At 40.8% G+C, this 24068-nt stretch overlaps 1 protein-coding gene across 2 annotated transcripts in view; it reads right to left on the reverse strand.

Moving 5' to 3' along the window:
• The window catches only part of TAMM41 (TAM41 mitochondrial translocator assembly and maintenance homolog), a 49874-nt gene extending 27468 nt beyond the window's left edge, over positions 1-22406 (reverse strand). The window contains exons 1-5 of one of the 2 annotated variants that reach the window (XM_012528223.3): positions 22006-22363; positions 20784-20858; positions 20068-20250; positions 17717-17809; positions 8644-8794 (exon numbers count right to left, since the gene is read on the reverse strand). In XM_012528223.3, coding sequence (XP_012383677.1) covers positions 8644-8794; positions 17717-17809; positions 20068-20244 — 421 coding nt within the window. In that variant the 5' untranslated portion in view covers positions 20245-20250; positions 20784-20858; positions 22006-22363. Of the gene's footprint in view, positions 1-8643; positions 8795-17716; positions 17810-20067; positions 20251-20783; positions 20859-22005 lie in introns of both variants that reach the window. The other variant, XM_004466362.5, reaches the window with a different exon arrangement.
• Positions 22407-24068: the final 1662 nt, after the last annotated feature.

Genomic DNA, 24068 nt, shown 5'->3' on the forward strand with positions numbered 1-24068 from the left:
TCTACCACTTACTAGATGAGTGTCTTTAAACTATTAACCTCTCTGGGGCTCAGTTTTCTCATCTATAAAACAGGGGAATAATACAACATCAAAATCAAAGGGCTGTTGTGAAGATTAAATGAGTTATACATCAAAAATACTGAGCAGTTTCTGGCACACAATAATAAATGTTATTTTCTCCTGAAATAACCCTTGGACTTCATTTTCATCAATCTACTTCTCTTTCCTAAACAAGCCACGCTCTTTCACACACCCTCTTGCCTTTTTGCATGTGCTGTTTTTCTACCACTGCTTCACTTGGCCTGCATATCCTTATACATGAAGTTACTTAGAAATTCTGTCTTCAGTTCTTGATAAAGTATGGGATCAATGATTGACTTATCAATGCTAAACCAGGATTGTTACCTAAATTAGACATTTCTAGAGTTTGTCCTTACATAACAAAGTTCAAGGTGATCCTTTAAAGTTCATTTGTTCTTCTTTTTCTCTTTACTTAAATGCTGACTTCTAATAACTGAAGGATGAAAAAGCTTTCTCCTCTCCAATTTTGCAGGCTTTCATCTTCCACCTACTCCTTTCTCACCCACCACTCATGGCAATAATGCCATAAATTCTGGCCCTGGGGCCAGTCAATGTGATCTGTACATGCCATGGAAAAGTCAGGGGCTATTATAGCCGCTATTCATGTTGACAGATCTTGCCTTGACAAGTGATTACCAGCAAGAACTTGCCCCAAAACATGGGGAGACACTGTTTTCTCTGTTTTATTTCTTAACAAGTTAGGGGCAACATATTGTCTCTCAACTGGGAACAGGTAGAAAATAAATGTCAAAGTTTTAAATAAAAATGAGATTGGTGGGGGACAACCAGCAAGATGGTTGTGTAGTAAGGCACTCCTAGAGTCAGTTCCTGCTACAGGACAGTTAGTAAACACCCAGTGCTCTCTGGAGCTACCTGAAGCAGCCATATGGAGGCGCTAGGAGACCAGATGAGCATCCTGCAACATCCTTGAAGGAATGGGAGGAGAAGACTGCCTGTCGCAGAGAAGATTCGTAAGTAGAATGCTCCATGCCACGGAGGCCTCCACTGGAGGAACATGTTGCCTCAGAGCTATTCGGTGGCTGAATATGATCCTAAGAACAGCTAAAGTGTGAACCTGTGCAAGTCAGAAGGAGGCTGACTTTACTCATGCCTTAACTCCACGACTGGCACAAGGAGAAGTGGGGTGGAATGAAAATCACAGTGCTGGTGGGCACTGACTTCCTTCCAACCAGATCAGATTGCAGCTCTAGCCTAGGCCCTCCACCTCCAGCACGGAGGAAGCTGGGGTAAACTGTGCCATCCTCTCTGGGAAATTACTGGCCAAGCCACTGAAGCCAGTGATTATCCTACTTCGGCAGTGTAAGTTGCCCCAGGAGCTATTCTGTGGCTGGACTTTGAAGCTCCATTTCCCAAAAACAGGGGAGGAAGAGGTGGTTGGCCACTGATTTCAGCTACTGATTAGTAAATTTGGCTGGCTCAAGCAGAACCCTAAGAACAGCTAAAGTTTGAACCTGTCGAGGTCAGAAAGAGGCCAATGGCCGCCATTTTGACTCCACCCCCAGTGATGGTAGGAACCAATTTCACCCAGATCAGCCTGCAGCCCAAGCCTAGGCTTCAGCTCCACCTCTGGCAGGGAGGAGGCTTACAGGCTCTGCACCAGGCTATCCAGGGAACTGCAGATACCTTTGGCTGGCACAGACTGTACTGGGGCAACTATGGTCGTCTTGGACCTGAACTGCATAGATTGCTGCCCACACCTGCAGCTCCATCCCTACCCCAGGCAGTGGAGAAAGGGGCATGAAGGCTAATCATTCTCTCTGGGCAACTACAGTCTAGGCCCACACAACTTGAATTATTCCACACACCTGTGACTCTGTCCTACCCCTGGCAAAGGAGAAAGTTGGGAGAAGCTTCATCAATCCCTGGGGCAATGAGGGCAGCTTGAGCCTCCACAGCTTATAGCACCAACTACATCTTGGCTCCTACTGCATAACCAGCAAGGGAGAAAGGGCAGGAAGCCCTAAAGTAAAGAGAAAACTGCACCCAGAATAAATACTCTAGTAAGCCAGATGCTGAGATGCCAACAAAAAAATTACAATCCACACCAAGAATCAGGACCCAGTTAAAGGAATAAGATAAGCCTCCAGATGACATAAAGGAGCTGAGACAGCTAATCATAGATGTTCAAACAAATCTTAATAAATTGAATGAGATGGCTAAAGAAATTAAGGATATTAAGAAGACATTGGATAACCACAAATAAGAATTTGAAAGCATACATAGAAAAATAGCAGATCTTATGGGAATGAAAGGTGCAATAAATGAAATTTTAAAAAACAATGGAATCATATAATAGCAGATTTGAGGAGGCAGAAGAAAGGATTTGTGAGCTTGAAGAAATGGCCTCTAAAAGTGAACATACAAAAGAAAAGATGAAGAACAGAAAAAATTGAGCTAGGTCTGAGGGAACTAAATGACAGCAAAAGATGTGTAAATATATGTGTCATCAGTGTCCCAAAAGGAGAAGAGAAGGGAAAAGGGGCAGAAGGAATATTTGAAGAAATGATAGTAGAAAATTTCCCAACCCTATTGAAGGACATAGGTATCCATGTCCAAGAAGCACAACATACTCCCATCCAAAAAAACCCAAAAAGACCAAGTCTGAGACACATATTAATCAGAATGTCAAATGCCAAAGACAAGGAGAAAATTCTGAAAACAGCAAGAGAAAGGCAACACATAACATATAAGGGATACCCAATAAGATTAAGTGCTGATTTCTCACCAGAAATCATGGAGGCAAGAAGACAGTGGTATGTATAATTAAGATATTACAAGAGAAAAACTTCCAGCCAAGAATCTTATATCCGGCAAGATTGTCTTTAAAAAATGAGGGTGAGTTTAGAACACTCACAGATAAACAGAAACTGAGAGAATTTCTAACCAAGCAACTAGATTTTCAGGAAATATTAAAGGGTGTGCTAGAGCCTGAAAAGAAAAGACAGGAGAGAGAGGCCTGGAAGACAGTCTAGAAATGAAGATAATATCAATAAAAGTAACTAAAAGTGTCAAAAAAGTGAGGAAAATAAAATATGACAGATAAAACTCAAATATTCAGGAATAAACTTAACCAGTGATGTAAAGCACTTGTATTCAGATAACTGCAACTCAATGTTAAAAAAATTTTTAAAAAGGCTTAAATAACTGGGGGTTCATTCCATGCTCACAGACTGGAAGACTAAATATCACTAAGATGTCAACTCTACTCAAGTTGATATACAGATTCAATGCAATCTCAATAAAAATTCCACCAGCATTTTTTAAAAAAATTGAAAACACGATTGTCAAATTTATTTGGAAGGGTTAAGGGATCCTGAATAGCCAGAAACATTTAAAAAGGAAAAGTGAACTCTCATCTCCAGACTTTAAATCATATCACCTAGCTACAGTGATAAAAACAGCATGGTACTGGCATAAAGACAGACACACAGACCAATGGAACCAAATTAATAGTTCAGAAACAGACCCTCACATGTATGGTCAAGTGATTTTTGACTAGCCTGTCAAACCCACACAGCATGGGCAGAACAGTCCATTTAACAAACGGTGCTGAAAGAACCGGATATCCATAGCCAAAAGAAGGAAGGAGGACCCCTATCTCACACCCTATCCAAAAATTAACTCAAAATGGATCAAAAACCTAAAAATAAAAGCAAGAACCCATAAAGCTTCTAGAAGAAATTGTAGGAAAATATCTTCAAGACCTGGTGGTAGGTGGTGGATTCTTAAAGGAGATAAGAAGACGACTGAGATAGACCACTGATGTTTCATGTATGTAGAAGCTTTACCGTAAAAGTGTGGAAATGTGTGGAGTGGATGGTAACACAGTGAGTAACAGCTAGTTTATAAATGGTTATGTGGTCGAAATGGTAGTCTAGGTATGTAAATGCCAAATGACAGAATGATAGAGAATAATCTAGGAACTGAATAGCACAGTAAATCAAGTGGTGAATGAGAATTGTGGCTGATAGTACAGATGCAAGAGTGTCCTTTGTTAGCTAGAACAAACACACATCACTATTGCTGGGTGGTGGAAAAGTGGAAAAGCATGGGAAAAATACAACTGGAGTGACCTATGGACTGTGGCTAGCAGTAGTATAATATTCTTGCATCTATATCAAAGATGTACTATGTTGATAAAGGGACAGTATGGAAAATGTATGCCAAATGTACACTATGGACGTGGTAACAATCGGATGATATTATCTTACCTGTAACAAATGTTCCACCACATTGTGGAGTGCTGATAGAGGGGTGTTGTTTGGGACTTCTGCACATGTGCATGACTGTTTTATAAGTTTACAACTTCTGTCATAAAAAATATATTTAAAAAATATTAACAGGGCAAGTTGGGGGGGGAATACACCACATGTAAGATAAGGACTATAAAGATTTTGATGATATTTTCGTAATTGGCAACAAATGTCTCACGACAATGTAAGGTGTTGGTAGAGGGTTGATGTACGGGACCCCTCTATGATGTTATGCATGTTTGCTTTCTAAGTTCACAACTTTTACTATATACACTTATTGTTTATGTATGTTCATATATAAATGAAATAAAGGTAATAATAGGGTGGGTTGGGGGAAATACTTTGGTTAGTAGTAATATTGACAATATTCTTCACTCATTAGTTAAAAATGTTAAACAACAATGCAAGGTATTGGTGGTAGGGTGAGGTACAAGAGTCCTGTATGATGTCACATGTGTTTGCTTTGTAAGTTCACAACTATTAACATACACTTGTTTATGCATGAGTGATACACTTCAACAAATTTTTTAAAAAATGAGATTGGTAGGTAATATGAAGTCTAAAGTATTCTGAGGGGTTGGGATGTTTAAGTGGTTTGGTGGAGGGAAACAATCCATTCAATTCAAGGATACTGGGTTCTTGGAATCCTTAGGAAGGTCAGAGGAAAAGTTAAGGAAGGAGGGTGTCAAGCAGGAACCCTGCCTGGGGCAATTTTCGAAAAACAGGGCCTACATCCTTCTTTCCTCCCAGTACTCCCGGGTCTCGTTCCATCATCTGTGGACTAGGTAGCCATTTACTTGTGTCCTAGTTTAGGAATAGCTGTCATATAGAATGTTTCAATGGGAAAATGCATTCCTAATTCTAAACAAACTGCCTTACAGAGACTTTTTGGAAAATGTTTCACTCGTGAGCTAGGGACTGCAGAGAGTTGAAATCAAATCCCTCTGAGAGGATTTGCCAGGTATTGTGTCCCAAGTTTTGTAGCAAAAGAAGCCAGTCTCACTGAAGCGAGTAATGCAGGGTACTTGGCCAAATTCTCAAGATTCAAATCTGGTTCAAGCAATAAATAAAACAATGGCAAGAAAGCAAGAGGAGACTGGATGAGGAATGGGAGAAACTAGAGGCTGTGAAAGTGGAGTCAGGTAGACCAGCTCAGTTTCTCTGACTATCTGCTCTGACCAGCCCAGGGCTGGCTCTGGATCACTGTTCAGATCTTAGGGTACATGTCCCCACAGAGGGTCTTCCTTGACTATCCATTGTAAAGCTGGCCCCACCCTCAGCACCTGTTTATTCTTTCTTCCTGGCTTACTTTCTTCTCTTCGTAGCAACTACCGCCATTAAAATGCTTACTTGTGTATGCCTAGGGCCCAAGAAAAGGTATGTTACATGGAAGGCACACAACAAATATGTGTTTAAATAAATAAATAGACAGACAGACAGATAGACAGACAGACAGACAAACAAACAGGGCTGTGATGTGAGGATTAAATGATGGAATAAATCTCTACTAACAATCTACCTGCCCATCTACTTGTCTATCGACTGAGCTGGTGCTTGGTCTGCTGCAACATGGCAGATCTTAAATATTATAAAAGAAACAAAATAGCAGAATATTGTTATTAGTCAGCAAGTATTTACTGAACATTTTGTATGTGTCTTGTAAAATGGGAGAAACCAGGAGTATAAAATATCATCCTTCCAGGAAGCAAAGCCAAAATCAGCTGAAGATTGATGGTAGGCTTGAATCCTAACTTAAAAGGCTGCAAATAGGAAAAGGCAGTTATGTCATTAAACTTCTGTTAGTCAATGTTCAGAATTTATAGAGAAATCCCAGAAACTCCCCCAACCCTACCTGATGTTGACTACATGGGGAAAAAGGTAGTGGTAGTGCTGTGGCAAAGTAGAAAACTATCTGCATCTTCTCTCATGAAGCCAACACTTCATAAGGCTTCTGGTCTATCTTTTTCACCCTAGTAAAGTGATCCCTCTTTCCCACTCAGTGTATATAGGGCTGCTTATTCTGATACACAGGCATGTCACTTTTTGCTCCTCTGGCTTTTGCTGCAAGCAGGGCTACTGCCATGTGAGGTCAGAAGCAGCCACAAGAACAAGGTGATTTCATTTCCTTTCTCTCCTGTGCTGCAAGTACAGCTGAAGCAGGACTAGACGTATTTTGGAAAGAAGACTGAGGACAAGACCTCTAAAGTCTCTTTTGGCATTAAATTTCCATAAAATCTTATCTGAACAGGGATTCAGAGAATGAGTAAACTGCTTTTGCAACATTATGAGGATAGAGTTGTTTGTCTCATACTTAAAAGCTGGGAAAGAGTATTTAAGACAGTGATTTTCCAACTATTTTTTAAGTAGCAGACCCCATTTTTGTAAATGAAATCTTACATGGAACTTTTAAGATATTTGTATTCGCCAAAAGGGTGCTGATGTAAAATACCAGAAATGGGTTGGTTTCTATAAAGGGTATGTATTTGGGGTAGGAGCTTAGAGATACCGGGCCATAAAGCATAAGTTACTTCCCTCACCAAAGTCTATTTTCACAGCAAGATGGCTGCCAACGGCTGAAGGGTTCAGGCTTCCTGGGTTCCTCCCTTCCAGGGTCTTGCTTCTCTCTGGGTTCAAGGTTCTTTTCTTCCCAGGACTTGCCTCTTCCTGGGCTCAGGGTTCCTCTCTTCCTGGGGCTGGCTTCTCTTTCCTCTGTGAGCTTACTTTCTGGGGCTTCAGCTTAAGGCTTCAGCATCAAACTCCAACATCAGAAATCCTAAACTCTGTCCTTTGCCGTGGCTTTTATCTGTGAGTCCCCACCCACCAAGGGGCAGGGATTCAGCACCCTAATGATGTGGGGCCCAATCAAAGCCCCAATCATAACTCAATCATGCCCAGGTTCAGATCAGTTTACAAACATAATCCAGTATCTATTTTTGGAATTCATAACTATGTCAAACTGCTACAATATTAAACAGATAAATGTGGCACTCCTCTGACTACAGAAATGGTGAGGGGTCATAGCCTCTCTCCTTTCAGCCTCCCCCTTGTCTTTTCGATGGAGCCCCTGGCATCTCTGAGGAAAACAATGAGTTGAAAAGGAAAGGGAAAAGGAGTTAACACTTAGACAAACAGAAAGACAGAAAAACAGAGAAAAAAGGAAATCTTTTCCTTAATGTGGAAGAAGTAGAGCTGAAAAATCACCACTTCATAACCACTATCATAAAGACTGGCTTGAGCAAAAATCATCCATGAATGCTAAATCCAGAAGGGAAAGTTTGATGAGAAGCAAATATTCGCATGGTCCTCCAATGTCTCCCCATTGATAGCTTATAAGTGGGAAAACATTATAGGCTTGTCTACTTCAAAAATGTGATGGTTATGAAAGACAAAGAAAGGCTGAGGAACTCTTCCAGATTAAAAGATAAAAGAGACTTGGCAACGAAATACAATATATAATCTTGGACTAAATTGTGTACTTGAGGGAAAAAACGTTACGAAGTGTGTTATGTGGACAACTGACAACATTTAGAATATGGATTGTCAATTCGATGAAACTACTGTTTCAGTGTAAAACTTCCTAAATTTGATTAATACTATGGTTACAAGAAAGAATGCCCTCCTCTTAGGAAACACACACTGAAGTGTCATGCCCTAAAGGGGACATGATATTTGTGACCTTCTCTCAAATAGTTCAGAAAAGAAATAAATAATCCTAAGTCTTTACATATATATGAGAGCAATGGTTCTCAGAGTAGGATCCCTGGAGGAGCATCAACACACCTAAGAACTTGTTAGAAATGCAAACTGGGGGGCTTCACTCTCAACTTGCTGCCAGCTTTTCTGGAGGTAGGACCCAAAAGCTGTGTTTTTAACAAGCCCTCCAGGTAATTCTGATGCATGGCTAAAGTGTGAAAACCACTGATATAGAGAGAATGATAAAACAAATGTGGTAAAATGTTAAAAATTGATGAATCCAGGTAAAGGGTATATAGGGGTTTTCTGTATTCTCAAAACTTTCCTGTAAGTGTGCATTTTTTCAAAGTAAAAATGAATAATAACAATGCCCAAAAGATGAACTCAGAACATATATGGAGGGATGTGGAGAGGAGACCTTGGAGGTGAGGAGGCAAATCCTGAGATTATTGCTGTAATCTATGCACAAAGTGATGAACTTTCAAACAAGGATTGTTGCAACTCCAATGGAGAGTTGAGGAGCAGAATATTTGCACGGTCTTCAAACAACAAATCTCCTTTTTTTGCAGAAAATATGGGCACCAAGTCTACTAACCTGAATAAGAGAGTCCGGCGATCTCCAAAAAGAGCTCTTCTTCAGAGAAGCTTTCAGGGAGCATGAGGAAAGCAGCAGTCACAGCATTCTTCAGATTTTTATCAAGGGCAGACCTAAGAGTGACATTCTCATTCAGTGCTACAAATTTCACCTGAAAAAAGCAGAACATTCAGAAGAGAAAATCCAGGATTGCAATACAGCTGAAGTCATGGATTTACATATGTACTGGAACTCTCCCAAATCTTTAGTACTGAAGATCTTGGAATATCAGGCCAATGCATAAGAAATAATTATTATTCTAATACACAATCCCAGTCTCCTGTTTCATGTCTAAGTCAGGAAAATGATGACAGGAAAGGATCAAAGTGCCAATGAAAGTAAAATAAATGTTCCTCTAAAATGAGGAAACTCACCATGGGTTTTGAACAAGCAGCACAAATGGAATAAATGTCCTTTAGAATATTCTAATTTTGTTTATTACTTTCTAATCGTATTGCACTTCACTTAATTTGCTGATGGGAAAAAGGCATTTTCTTTAACTGTGTTTTTGCCTGTAGATAAACCTGGCAGTTTATGCTCCATTTTATGATTTCCAGATAGACTGATTTTGAACTTGATTCAGGAAAAAGGGAAGAAAACCAGCAACAATGTAAAGAGCATGGGTTTTGGAGAAAGTTTTGGGCTCATTTGTGAGTTTGAGCAAATGACCTAACTTTTCTAAACATAAGTCCTCATCTATAAAATGGGGATAACAGATTGGAATCAAAGGATTGTTACAAAGACTGAGATAATAAATATAAAGTGTGTAGTGCTCTAGTGAATGTCTTGTTCAGTAAATGCTCATTTCTTTCCCTATCCCTTCACTGGATACCAAGTTTACAATTGCTCTTGAAAATAGATTTTTACCAAAACACACAGTAAGAGCTGCTGTCTTTGAATTTCTCCAAATCCATTAAAACACAACTAGCTCTAGTCTGTTCTGAGATTCTCGGATCTAAAAATCACACTGTAGTTAAGGCAATGTGTTCAAGTCCTAGCTCTACCCTTTACTAGCTCTGTGAGCATAGACAGAATTCTTTATCAGTAAAATGGGACGTCTAACAGAATCAAGCTCATAAGGTCACTGGGAAGATTAAATGAGCTATTCCTTATAAACCCACACTTCCTTGTAAATGTTTCCTGGTGCACAAAGCAAGAGTTTCTCTGTACCAGGGGTTCTTTAGCAAGCATTAGAATTACCTGGAGGGCTTATGAAAACACATGTTGTTGGGCCCACTCCCTGGAGTATCTGATTCAGTAGATGTGGGATAAGGCCAGAAAATGTACATTCCTTACAAGTGCTCAGATAATGCTGAGGCTGCTGGTCCAGGAACCACACTTTGAAAACCACTATTCTAAGGTCTATACTTGGAGGTAGAACTACCAAATTGCTCTTCAGAGTGCTTTTATCAATTTAACACTCCTGCTATAATCTTTCTAAAACATCATGCTACTTCTCAGAGCAGACATCATCACATCAAATTCCTCAAGATTGAGGAATGAACAAACATAAGAGGGGAATGCAATTATGGACTAAAGTAGACTTATTATTATTCTAGTAATGAAGAACTAGTAACACTGATATAAAGGCAGTAGTCACCAGGGTTTCTGGGAGGTGGGAGAGGGAAGAATAGGTGTAACATGGGGCATTTCTGAAACACTGAAATGGTTCTGCATGATACTGCAGTGATGGATACAGGCCATTATACATTTTATCAAAACCTATAAAATGCACGAGAGCGGGAGGGGGCGCGAGAGTGCGAGCCACTGGCAGGCAGTTAGTGCCTGTCCTCAGGGCCAGCAAGGGGACTTTACTGTTTACAGTTAGCCAAGTCGCTAGGAGCAGGGAACCCCCCCATCCCCCCGCAGTCCCAGGAGTGCGTGTACGAGCCAGGGTCCTGCCAGCTGACTAAAAAGCATCCGCACAGCTCTCCTCTCCAAGAGAGACCCACATGGACCCCAGGACCTGCTGAGTGGTGACATGATCCTGAAGGAGGTGTTTGGATGTCAATCTGGAGAGATTGTGACAAAATTAGTGCTTCCTCAAAGCCAGCTAACAGGGAGGTGAAGATGGTCAATCACCACACCAGGGAACCAAGAGTGCCTACAACTGCAAGCAGGAGGATCGCATCCATCATCCATGTGGAATCTAAGCCCCCTCTCGATATAGAGGTGGAATGGACATCACCATCCCAGGGCCCACAGAATGCAGAAATAAACTATGGAGTGGATTTACTGATATTCTACTGTAAAACTTTTGTGACTACTAATAGAAGAAATTGTATCATTGATGGAGAGAAAGTGGCCTCCTTGCTGAGGGCAGGGAGTGGGAAGAAGAGATGTGATGAGAGGCATTTTTGGGACTTTGGAGTTGTCCTAAATGATATTGCAGGGTCAGATGCTAGACATTATATATGCTGCCATAACCCATTGAATGTAACAGGGGAGAGTGTGAACTACAAAGTAAACTATTATCCACGTGGTGCAGCAGTGCTCCAAAATGTGTTCACCAAGTGCGATGAGTGTGCCACTATGATGGGGGAGGTTGTTGGTGTGGGAGGAGTGGGGTAGGGGGAAGAGGGGTATACGGGAACCTCTTATGTTTTTTATAATGTAATCTTTTTTGTGATGTAAGTATCTTAAAAAAAAATACAATTTACAAAAATGATGGGGGGTGGGGTATAGGTTATATGGGAACCTCATGTTTTTTTAAATGTAACATTCTATGTGATCTATTAACTTTAAAAAAATAAAAATAACAAAATAACAAAAAACAAACCTATAAAATTTGTAATGCAAAGTGTAAACCATAATGTAAACTACAGACCTTGGTTAGTAGCAATGCTTCAATATGGGTTCATCAATTTTAACAAATACACCACACTAATGTAAGATGTTATTAATAGGGGAAAATGTGAGAAGGGAAGGGCGTGGGTTATATGGGAACCTCCTATACTTTCAATGTAACTTTTCTGTAATCTAAAACTTCTCCAAAAATAAAGTTTATTATATTTAAGTATGACAAAAACAAAAACATCATGCTGCTTGTGAGTTTCTAACCAAGAGAAGGGTACAGAAGTCCCTAATAAGAACTCCCATATACCTGAAATTTGTCTACCATCTCAAAGCCATTTAATGTCGTCACCAAATTGTCCTCCTATTCTGGAAACAGCCCTTTTATTTGTCAATTATGGGTAATTCCTTACAAAATTAAGATGGCACCTAAAAGACAAAGATACTATGAAAAACTACAAAATAAAATTTTACTAGAAAGTAAAGAAAGAGAATGACATTAATCCCAAGATATGGCTTCTTCCCTTTCTGATTTTTATTAATCATGGTGTTATGAAACACTTAACTAATTTATAAATTAGACTTAAGAACCTAATTCTTTCACTTACTTTTTCCTTCACTTTTCTTCCTAAGGGGGTATTTATAACAAACTCCTCAGATGGTAGGTGAGCCACTTGATTCAATACCACCCCCTCCTCCCTTGTAATTACCAGGACTTAATAGCCCTTAATTAGGCCTTTCAGCACTTATGTGAATTTAGTATTATTGCAATTATCTGCAGAGCGTTAAACCAAGGAGCAGCCCAGGAGCATGACTAGCCCAAGGTTGCATAATGAGTCCACGGTAAAAACCAGGGTAACACCCTTACACTTGGTAAATTCAGCTCTAAATATTTTGAATTATGCTCATATATCCAATTAGGGATCAGTTCAGGTCAAGTGATTACCTTGAAAGATAATTTGTAAAAATTTAAGGTCCTCTAAGAACTCCTGTATTTATCCAGTACTCTTTGCACAACACTATGATGCCTCTTTACTTCCAGCCTCTCATTCCTCCTCATTCACTGGGTTCCTCTGAATAACTCTATTTTTTTTTTAATTGTTTTTTGTTGGCTTTTACAGAAACCCAATGAAATCAGAAGCTATTTTGAGATACTAACAAATCAAAGACGCAAAGAAGAGAGTACGTTTGGGGAAATTTTCCTTTTCAACAAAATACCACTGTTCTCTAAGAAAGGTATTCTAGTTAAGTTATAAAAAATGCAGTCTCTTTATTTAAGGTTAAGAGAATGAAAAATGTATCCTTACTCAAAGGGAAATGCCAATTCAGACGACTCTGCTATTGTACTGATCTGGTTCTTCAACATAAGGTGAACCAGGAACTTGTCTCAGCAGTGCTGTTATTTGTTGTTCAGAGGGAAAAGCCAGTGAGCTCTTGGGACAATGCCAGAGAGGGCCTGGGAAAAAAAGCAAGCCCTCAGAATTGTGAATAGCTGTTTGTATCTTACTGGCAATGTCCGGACCTGAACTGCATAGATAGCATTAGCGCTACAGTCAAAGAGACGATCTTTACTCGAGAGAGGAAGGGGCAATGCTTGAAGGGACTTTCAAAAGCCTAACTAAAGAGATTTGTGGGTACCTTTCAAGACAGAAAAAAAGAAAGTCCCATGTGGTCTTCTCTGTAGCAGTCACATGAAGAGACTACTTAAATTGCAAACAGTGAAGCTGTAGCCACAAAGAACACAGCTCTACCTAGTGTTCAAACACTCAACCACTAACCAAATGAGACTTCCTGGAGAACTTACCCATTCCAAATGACCTGAAAGGCTAACCTTTCTAAATGGTCACTGCTTGAGGACAAAGCAAAAAAAAAAAAAAAGCACTGAACATGAAAGCTCAAAGAAACCTTATTATCTACCTGTTGCATTGTGGGCTCCTTGAGGACAAGCAATGAGGTGCCTTGTTTTTGTTTTCTAATTCCTCTGGCATATACAGAGAAGAAATTGAGCTGTCTTTTGAATAAATAAACGAATGCCTCTATCTTTGCATTTCAAAGGCTAGAGGCCCAAAGATTTGCCCAAAGATGGGCAGAGCCAAGACTAGTAGCCAGGTTTTCCAACTCCCAGTTCTGAGCTCTTTCATACCACTGAGATTTTTCTATCCACAAAAAGTAAATGAATAAAGCTACAATATGGTGATGTTTGCACAACTCTCTGAATATACTAAAAGCCTTTGAACCATTTTGATTGGATTATACACTTAAAATGGATGAGCTAATAGTGAATTAAAATCCCAATAAAGCTGTTATAAAAACAATAAAGTGGTAATACTAGCAAAATAAAAGAAAAGCTATATGGCAAAGAATACTTTAAAATAACCCCAAACTCCTAATAAGACATACAAAAATAATCTTGTATGTCAATGCAAATGCTTTAAAAATTCAATCAAATTTACCAAAGTAAAACAGAAAAATCCTAGCTTGTGTTAAATAAATTAGGAAAATGCTCGTCAATATTACTTTAGAGGGAAGCAGATTTGGCGTGATGGATAGAGTATCCGCCTACCGCATGGAAGGTCCAGGGTTCAAACCCAGGGCCTCCTGACCCATGTGATGAGCTGGCCCATACACAGTGTTGATGTGTGTAAGGAGTGCCATGCCATGCAGGGGTGTACCCCGTGTAGGGGAGCCCCACGCACAAGGAGTGCACCTGGTAAGGAGAGCCTCCCAGTGCGAAAAAAAGTGCAGCCTGCCCAGGAGTGGTGCCGCACACACGGAGAACTGATGCAGCAAGATGATGCAACAAAAAGAGACACAGATTCCCGGTGCCGCTGACAAGAATATAAGTGGACACAGAAGACCACATAGCAAATGGACACAGAAAGCAGACAACTGGGGAGGGGGGAGGGTGGGGGAGGTGGGGGAGAGAATTAAATAAATGTTTAAAAATAAATATTACTTTAGAGTTCTTCTGACTTAAAAAAAAAAAGATGGGTCACAAGGTTCTATTAAATAATTTATTGTTCTTGGCTATTGGGGGAAAGAAAGTAAATGGCTAAGAAATTTAAGGCTGTAATAAAAATAAAGATGGAGTCTCTCTTCAATTACTAGGTAAGTTAAAGTATGTTAGAAATTTAATTTATATTCACCTTTCCAGCAAGGTACTCCTTTACATTCCTTTTAAAGAATTAAATTGCTAATGACTGAAAAATTCTATTTCAATTTGCAATATGCTAGCCAATCTTTTAGAGTTTTCGACAGTATAATTTAGCACAACTTCTAAAACACACAAAAAACAAAGAATTCACTCATATTCTTATAATTCTTTCTGAAGACATTCACCCATTTTTCTTGTCCAAATGATATCACCCTTTTCTTTTATGAGACTTGTTCTTTTGTCCAATCCAATTAATATCTGCTGCCACCTAGAGGTATGAGTAGTTTGTTCAAAGATAGTAACCATCTAGAATTCTCTGGAAGAGTCCACAAGAAACTGGTTAACAGGGATTTCCACTGGATAGGGAATCCACAAGCAGGGGATGGTGAAGAAGTTATTTCGTCCATTTATCATTTTTATTTTATTTTCTTACCTCATGTATGTTCAATGCTTTGAAATGCTGTTTTTCTTTAAGATAGCCTACTTTTCTTGTCCAACAAGGTTAATAAGTCAGAGTGCTAGTCATTGTTATCAATGATATTTTCTTCTAAATTAGGTAAATTCCAAGGTAGCTGAGAAATTCCAAGGTACATAAGACTGTAGCTACTTCTACTTGTCTTGTCTTGCTGTTTTTATAAGGATATGTAGCATTTAGATAAAAGCTGAGGTCACTTCCAGTGGTTAGATTCTAAGATTTCATGGTATTTCACTTTCTAAAGCCTATTTTTTAAAATTTGAAATATTCCAAGCAGAAAGCAGTCGAGAGAATAATGTAACAATTTCACCTTCATTAGCTCATTTTAATCTCAAAATAACTCCAATATAGGCTGAGAGAAGAGAAAGATCATACACTGATTTTCTACTAAGTGCCAGACACTTGGAGGCTTCCTGAGGTCAACTGGCCTCATCCGTGATAAAGATCTCCTGAGGCCCAAGGAGATTAAGTCGGGGCGCAGGTCCCACAGCTGGGGCTGTCAGACTTGGGAGCCAATCCTAGATCCATCTGATCCTAAACACCTGTGTTCTTTAGAGCAGCACCACTTTGCTTCCAATTTTCAATAACTTTGTGAGGTAGGTAGGACAAGTATTGTCATGCCCCTTCTACAGAAGAATTAACAGAGACTCAGAAAGATTAAACAAATTGCCTAAGTTCATACAAACAGTTAATAAAGTGGCAGGAATAGCTGTGACCCAAGACACTTAATTCCACTTTCATTATTCTTCCCACAAGAAATATATAAAAAAAAAAAAAAAAAAAAAAAACTTGGAGGGGAGCTGGTATAGCTCAGTGGCTGAGCACCTGCTTCCCAAGTATGAGGTTTGGGGTTCAAAAAAAGCAACTTGGAAAGAAAATGAGTATTTACAAATTTTCAACTGCACTTATTTTTCAATCATAAGCCATATTAGTTATCCAGCTAAAAAAAATAAGAAATTCACATACATAGATAAGAAATTATTTTAGTAATCCTATTGTTTCTGAACTTTAAAATGTTTCTACTGAAGTAAAAATTACCATAAAATGTAGAAATCTTAAGCATACAACTTGATAAATTTTTACATACCTGTGTCACCCAGATCAAGTGTTTCTGGAGGTTTCTGAACATTTTAATAACTACACATTAAATTTTAAGCCCAGGTGTAAGGCAAGAGAATCCTGACAGCCCATTTATATCAATAAAGAGATTTTTGGGACACAAACCAAAGTGGGCTAAGGTTCTATAAACCCCTCTATAATCTTTCTCGATAACTGACTATAAAAGCAAAATGGCATAATCACTATTATGAGAGACCCCTGGGAACAATCCATGCACCCTCTTATAAGGCCTTAGGCCCCTGTGTTATCACAATGAGATATATCCTTGTTGTGGGAAGGACATGAGATTGGCAACTATGACTATTTTATATAGCTCTTAAAACAAATTTATAAAAAGATACCTTCTCAGAAAAGTCTATGTATCTGCAACAAAGAAGAAACATGGTATTTACAAATATTTGTTTTATATTATATTCATTTTTTTTTCTTAGGAGGTACAGGGGATTGAACCCAGGACCTTGTACCTGGGAGGCAGGCACTCAACCACTGAACTACACCTGCTCCACAAATACTTGTCAAAAGATGACTTCTTCCATCCGCTGCCCCCTCCAGTTTTATGATCAGGGAGAAGTCTACTCCCCACGGCAACTCCAAAGGTATCCAATTGAGGTAAGAGAGTTACGCCTGGAGGTCACCACTAGCCTGAGGAGGGTAATAAAGAAGATGAGAACACCATTGCCCCTTGGAATCACTACCTGGCTCGTTCACTTGTTCGAAAAATATTTACTGAATGCTTCTTCTGTACCAGCATTGCTCTAGACACTTCTGGGATAAGTCTGTGCATAAAACAGTGCCCTCACGGCAATTACATCCTAGAAGAAAAGGGAGTCAGGGCTGTGCTGATAAGAGACTTCACAGGGGTACTGGGCCCCTCCTTTGGCATCGTCCCTGTAGTGGGCTGAAGAGTGTCCCCCAAAATTCAAGGCTACCTGGAACCACCAAATGATCTTTTTGGAAACAGGGTCTTTGCAATTGTAGGTAAAGATCTTGGGAGGTGGTCAGGTGCCCTCATAAGAAGAGGGAAAGACATGCAAAGAAGAGGCAGAGATTGGAGTTTTATGGCCACAAGCCAAGGAATGCCTGGAAGGGGCCACCAGAAGCTGGAAGGGGCAAGCAAGAATTCGCCCCTAGAGCTTTGAGAGGGAGGATGGTCCTGCTGACACTTGATTTCAGACTTCTGGACTTCAGAACTGTGAGAGAATGAATGTCTGTTGTTTATGGCAGTCTGTTTTGACAGCCCCAGGCGACCAAGGCCCTCTCCCAGCCCACTGTGAGCCTGATCCATTCAGACAACTAAAGAATCTTTAGAGAAGGGCCAGCATGGTGGGGGTAATATCTGGATATTGTTTGGCAAGTGATTTTATAGAGAGTAAAAGGAGTCTGAACCCTCACTATTTCCTGGAGTTCCATATCATTGCAATCACAATGACTGAAGGAAGGCCTGGCTCAAAGAGGAGGCACCCCTAAATGTGGGCAGTCCACAAAACACTCACCGGTTTTTGAAGTCGCCCAGCAATATATAAGTTATTCCAGTTGAGTAGATCTTCGATCAGAATACTAGTGCTAATAACCCCATATTTGATAAGCTAGAAAAGAAAAGAAATGGGCATGAAAAAGAACAAAATACCATGCTGTAGCCTGCGCAAATACAAGATATCAGTGAACAGATCCAAGTCCTGGCTGGAGTGGCTCCTTGAATTTCAAAGCCACTCAAAATGCCCACCTTGTAAAAACACCCATCTCTACCAAAACCTTTCAGAGGCTTAGTGTCCAAGACTGATCTGGTCCCCCGGGTATGAAAGGTAAGGTGGCTGCCATTTTAATTTAGGATCATATGATGTTACAAGCAGAATGGCTTTTAGGGATTGGTCCTTGATGAATTAGAAACAAACAACAAAAACCGGGTCCTTTGCCACAGATAGTTTGAGAAGCAACAATTCAGTCCATGTTCCTCACTTGGGAAATAAGAAACCTGAGGCCCAGAAGAATAAACGGTGTGCCTAGGGACATGATTAGTAGCAGAGTCAAACCAGGTCCCAGAATTTCCGTCTGGCCTTCCAATGTTTTTCCATCACAAAGTACAAGAAATTTTTTCCTTTAATTGAAAGGTTTCACTGACATCCTTTACATGGTGAATTTCAAAGACTTTTATAATTAAAAAAAAAAACAAACCCAAAAGTAAAACCTCTTTATCAGTGCTAAACACATGCAATTACTGTCAAACTCATTTTACCAGTAATTTGTAAAATGTAGTTGTAGTTTTTTCTAGGTAATAGAATCCCATTTATATCAACAAGTAATTTCAGACGCCCTTCGCTGAACTCCAGTATCCAAACATCCTTCCCAGGCTGCACACATCTAAAAAGTAGCTACAGAATTTCAATGAAAAAGTACTGTCCTCTGGCACATAATTATGCCCAAATATTGGTTACTGGAGTTTATAATATTGTCTGAAAATTACTAACTATAGATAGGCTCAGCATAATTTTAATTATGGAGAAAAAACAAACCTACACGTTTTGCATGACTAAGGCAGATATGGAAGGCTGTGTAAATAACTACCTTCTTCCCTTCACTCTAGACTCAGTACTGCAGAAATTTCTTCTTGCTGCAGGCAAGTAACAGCTGGAAGGCTAACAGCTGGAAGGCAACGGGAATACCACTGGCCTTGATGTCTAACTTGCTGCATCATCACTAACCTGCCTGTTGCTAACTGTTCAATCTTTGGAAGTCATTTCCTCCCTCTGAGCCTTGGTTTCTTCCTCTGCAAAATGCAAGTGGAGTGGGCTTGGACCTCAATCAGAAAAAGCAAATATATGGCCCAAAGATGATATGGACATCACCAATCCCATTCTTGCTAAGTTGAGATGTGCCTTTAAAACCCATCTTAAGTCAGTACTCCAACCTTCTGCTCTTCAAAGTGTGGGCTTTTGACAAGTAGCATCAGCATCACTTGAGGCTTATAAAAAAGGTAGACTCTCAGGCTCCATCCCAGGTCAAATGAGTCAGAACCTGCAGTTTAGCATGATTCGTATGCATCACAAAGTCTGACTGCTATAAGCAATCAGTCGCAATCGTGCCTCCCAGCCTAGCTAATACCTAGGTGGCATCTCTTTACTCTCCCATTGGTCCACCTAGCTGGGATCCTACCTACCTCTTAGTCGCGTCTTAGAGATTGGGGCCCTTCATCTGAAGGCATCCTGTGGCAGAGTTCTGTTGCCTGTTAGGATCCATACATCTTACCTGCTCTCCAACACTCCCATGGCCAAATGCCACCCACCTGCTGGCACCAAGAGGTCCCTGTCTATCACTTGGCACATGCTCCTGACCACCTCTGATACAACTTAAAACTTCTTCCGAGGGTGCCTGCCCCTCCTTATAGACATGATTAAGCCCTACTTTGACCCTAAATGGGTCGGCCTTTTCCTCCCACTTGACCAAACCAGTGGTTCTCAAAGTTTCATCCCCAGGCATCACACGTTGGGTGCTAATTAAAAATCCAAATTCTCAACCCCACCCAAACTCTGAGGTGTGGGGCAGAGGGGTGTGTGGGTGTGAGAGACATCTGTAGTTAGAACCAGCACTCCAGGTGATTTTGATAGATGCTAAAATTTCAGAAACACTTGGCTAAAAACAAATTGGAAAAACGGTAACATCAACCATGTTCTCACACTGTATCACAGTCAAGGGAAGATGTGCACTCCAGTTACTGCTCTGTCCCTGGGTTCAAGACACCCAACAGGAACTTGAATGTCTCCTGACTGCAAGAATATATATATTCTAAAAACAAAGGTTAAGAGGTCTGAACAGGTCTACCGTGCAAATTACAACAAAGGTCACTTACCCTACCATCACACATAATCAATGGATTGTAGTAAACTCCAGCGCCATAGTTATTCTGGACAAGTGTGATAATCCTGGGCCCCAAGATTTTTAGGAAAGAGTAGTGGCTCCAATTTTTCTTCAGGTTCTTTGAATGCCATCCAACAGGGTCATCTACTGCAAATACAAAGTCCAGCATAACATCCTGGGGGGGGGCGGGGGAGAAGGATTTCAGTATTAGTTCCTAGAAAGACACCTAAATTGAGTACTCTAAAATTTTACATTATGATTAATAGTTAGAAGACTTGGGTTTGTCATCAGAGACTTAAGTCTCTGGAGCCAATGTGAGCTTTGTTTTCATCAATACAAATAATAACAATATGCACTTATTTAATATGTATTATATGGTACCAGGCATTCTTCTGAGCAATTTATATATATCGACAATAACTGATTTTATCCTTAAAACAACCGTACAAGGTAGGTACTATTATCATCTCCATTCTATAGGAAAGGCAACTGAGGCAGCGTAAATTTCCTGCCCAAGAACACATAGTTGGTAAGTGACAAACCTAAGTAGTCTGGTTCCAAATTCTGCATCCTGCACTGCTGTGTTTAAACTGCCTAGCAGCTAAGTGTAGGTAAATGTGATCTGCTTTTCTCCCAGAAGACCAATAGTACCATATGGATAAATTTTTAAGTATTATGTAAAGTGAAATAAGTTATTTTAACACTCACCCATTTGCCACTCACTCACTGAGCACCCAAAATGAGCTACTCTGAAGTGTTCTGGGGTAGAGATAGTTTCAAAGTCTACTGGGGAGAAGAGACAAATTAATGTTGTCTTGATAGAGGGTTGCAAAATGTACTAACTTCACTCAGAACACTGCGTCTTATAAAATGTGCAGGAGTGAAACAGGCTTGGTGGAAGTACTAGAAGGAGCATGCAGAAGGGTAGGGAGTCCTCTTATCTGAAACTGTTCTGGCTGCTCTGACAGGCAGGTATGATCCTGGGGCTGCATTTATTGTAACCTAGCTGGAACAGAAAGCAGGCAGGGAAGTGGTGGGAGATGAGACCCGATTGTGGGGTTGTTTGCCATGATTAGAAATTTTCCTGCTGACCGGAGGGAGGAGAGATTAAGGGCAGGGAAACATTATAGGAGGGTACTGCAAGGCCCAACATGAAAAATGAAAAGTTAACGAACAACAAAAGATAGTGGGGGACCAGTATATTCATTTAGGGACAGTACACTTAAGAGGCCCTGTTGAAGAGTAGGTGGTGTGATATTTCAAAGTCTGCCTTCTGCTAACAGCTATGAGGGTAGTTTTTCTTTTGACTGCACACTTCAGTGTGCAGACAGCAAGCTGGCCTCCCAGATTTAGATACAGGGCTATAAGTTGTCTCCTTGTTAAAGTTTGCCTATTAACTTCCTGGTGAGGCCACCTGGGCTTAGATTTCCTGTTGCCATCTCTTATTACCTTCACAGCACCTGCTGTGACCCTACAACTTCTCCCTCGGCTTCCTGAAGTCAGGAGGATCATTTTGTTGTTTTCACTTACAGCAGAAAACATGACTCTCAAGCTTCGCTGCACATTACAACCACCTAGGAAGCCCAAGCCACACCCAAGACCAATTAAAGCAGAATCTCCAGAGGTGGAAACGAGGCATCAGTAGTTTTTAAAAGCTCCCCCCAAAATTCCAATGTTCAGTCAAGGCTGGAAACCACTGAGGAAGAACCTGATGTTTTCCTTTCTCCTTTTTTCCCTTTCCTTGCACCGGGTATGCCGAATTGCATCTCCTGCTCTAGACCTAAGTGGACTCGCTCCCGCTTCGCCTTCAAAACTCCGCTCACGCTTTTGTTACACTAGGAACTTTTGGACGGTGTGTGCTTTAACAGACACGTGGATGGCAGGCGAAGGGAACCTCGCGAGATGAGGAATTTCCGGGCGTGGGGCTCACCTTCACGTTTGCACTGGGCCCCGCTTGGCGGTACACCCCGGAGCCGTAGGCGAAAGCCAGGCTCAGCTCCTCGGGGAAGTGAGACAGGATCTTGCGAAAGGTTACTCCCGAGCTCTGCAGCGCCTGCAGCGCCATGGCGCCGGGCTCGGAGGCGGGGGACCTCAGCGGGGCCGCGCGGAGGGCGGCGGGGCGGGGAACACGGGCCGGGACAGGTGCCTAGGGATGGGGCGAGGGATGTCCGAGGCCGGCCCGACCCGGAGAGGGGTCGTGAGGAGCTCGAAGCACAGGCAAGAACCCCAGGCGGCGAGGAAACCTCAAGCGAGGGCGAGCACTGCAGCAGGAACAGGCTCGTGAGGGCGGTGGTTGCGCCGCCGGAGCGGCCGCCTCCGGCCACGCCTCTCGCACGCACAAGCGCGTCAGAGGCGCAAGAGACGGCACGGGAGGGCTTGGGGACTCGTGGGCTTCGCAGAGACCCCTGGTGGTCGGAGTAGCGCACTGCAGGGTGACTCTGCGACTGTGGTTTGGGGAATGGGGAGAGGAGAGTGTCGCTGTCTTAAATGGGGTTTGATGCCTAAAATTCCGTTCCTGTGATATCCTCGGACCACGTTTCTTAGGACTATAATTTTTAATTGAGATGTAATTCGCATACATGAAACTCACTCTTTCAAAGTGTACAAGTAAGTGGTTTTTAGTATATTCACAATGTATTATATGTAGCCATCATCGCCTAATTCCAGAATATTTCTTCTTAATATTCTTACTAGAGCAGTTGTAGGTTTACAGAAAAGTCATGCAGAAATTGCGGCATTTCCCCCACAGTTTTACCCCCCTGCACAATTTTACCTATTATTAACATTTTGCATTAGTGCAGTATGTTTGTTAAAATTGAAGCAATATTATTATAATTACACTATTAACAATGATTCATAATTTATATTGGGGTTCATTTTTTGGGTTGTGCAGTTCTATGGGTTTTATTTAAAGAAGTTATTTTTCTTCTGTTATTATATACAACGTATAGTTTCCCCTTTTAACCACTTAAGAATATACAATTCAGTGGTGGTGACCACATTTACAATGTGGGGCCATCATCACCACCGACCTCACTGAAATTTTCATCACCTCCAGAAAGAGTAACTGTACCAACGAAGCATTAACTACCCATTCCCCATCCCTACATGACCCTAGGTAATCTACATTCTAATTTCTGGCTGAATTTGCATATTCTAATTACTTCATATAAGTGAGATCATACAATATTTGTCCTTTTGTGTCTGGCTTATTTCACTCAACATGGTGTATTCAAGGTTTACCCGTGTTGTACCATAAATCAGAATTTTATTCCTTTCTACAGCTGAATAATATTCACGTTTTGTTTATCCATTCATTGGTTGATGGGCATTTGGGATGGGTTGCTTTCACCTATTGGCAACTGTGAATGATGCCCACTATTAACATTGATGTGCAAGTGTCTGAGTCCCTGCTTTCAATTCATTTGGGCATAATACCTAGAAGTGGGATTGCCAGGTCATATTCTATACATTCTAAGGAACCTCCAAACTGTTTTCCACAGAGGCTGTGCCATTTTACATTCCCACCAACAATGTCCAATGGTTCCTATTTCTTCACATCCTCTTCAACACTTGTTATTTTCTGTTTTTCTAATGGTAGCCATGCTCGCTGGTATGAAATGGTATCCTATCATGGTTCTGATTTGCATTTCCCTAATGGATAACAATGTTGATCATCTTTTCTTGTGCTTATTGGCTATTTCTTCTCTGGAGAAATATATATTCAAGTGCTTTGCCATTTTAATTGGGTGTTTGTCTTTCTGTCATCAAGGCGTCGGGGTTCTTTATATATTCTGGATATTAAATTCTTTTTTTTTTTTTTTAAGATTTATTTATTTATTTAATTTCCCCCCCTCCTCTGGTTGTCTGTTCTTGGTGTCTATTTGCTGCGTCTTGTTTCTTTGTCCACTTCTGTTGTCGTCAGCGGCACGAGAAGTGTGGGCGGCGCCATTCCTGGGCAGGCTGCACTTTCTTTCATGCTGGGCGGCTCTC

This window comes from Dasypus novemcinctus, chromosome 26, assembly GCF_030445035.2.
Source record: "Dasypus novemcinctus isolate mDasNov1 chromosome 26, mDasNov1.1.hap2, whole genome shotgun sequence".
Taxonomy (NCBI): Eukaryota; Metazoa; Chordata; class Mammalia; order Cingulata; family Dasypodidae; genus Dasypus; species Dasypus novemcinctus.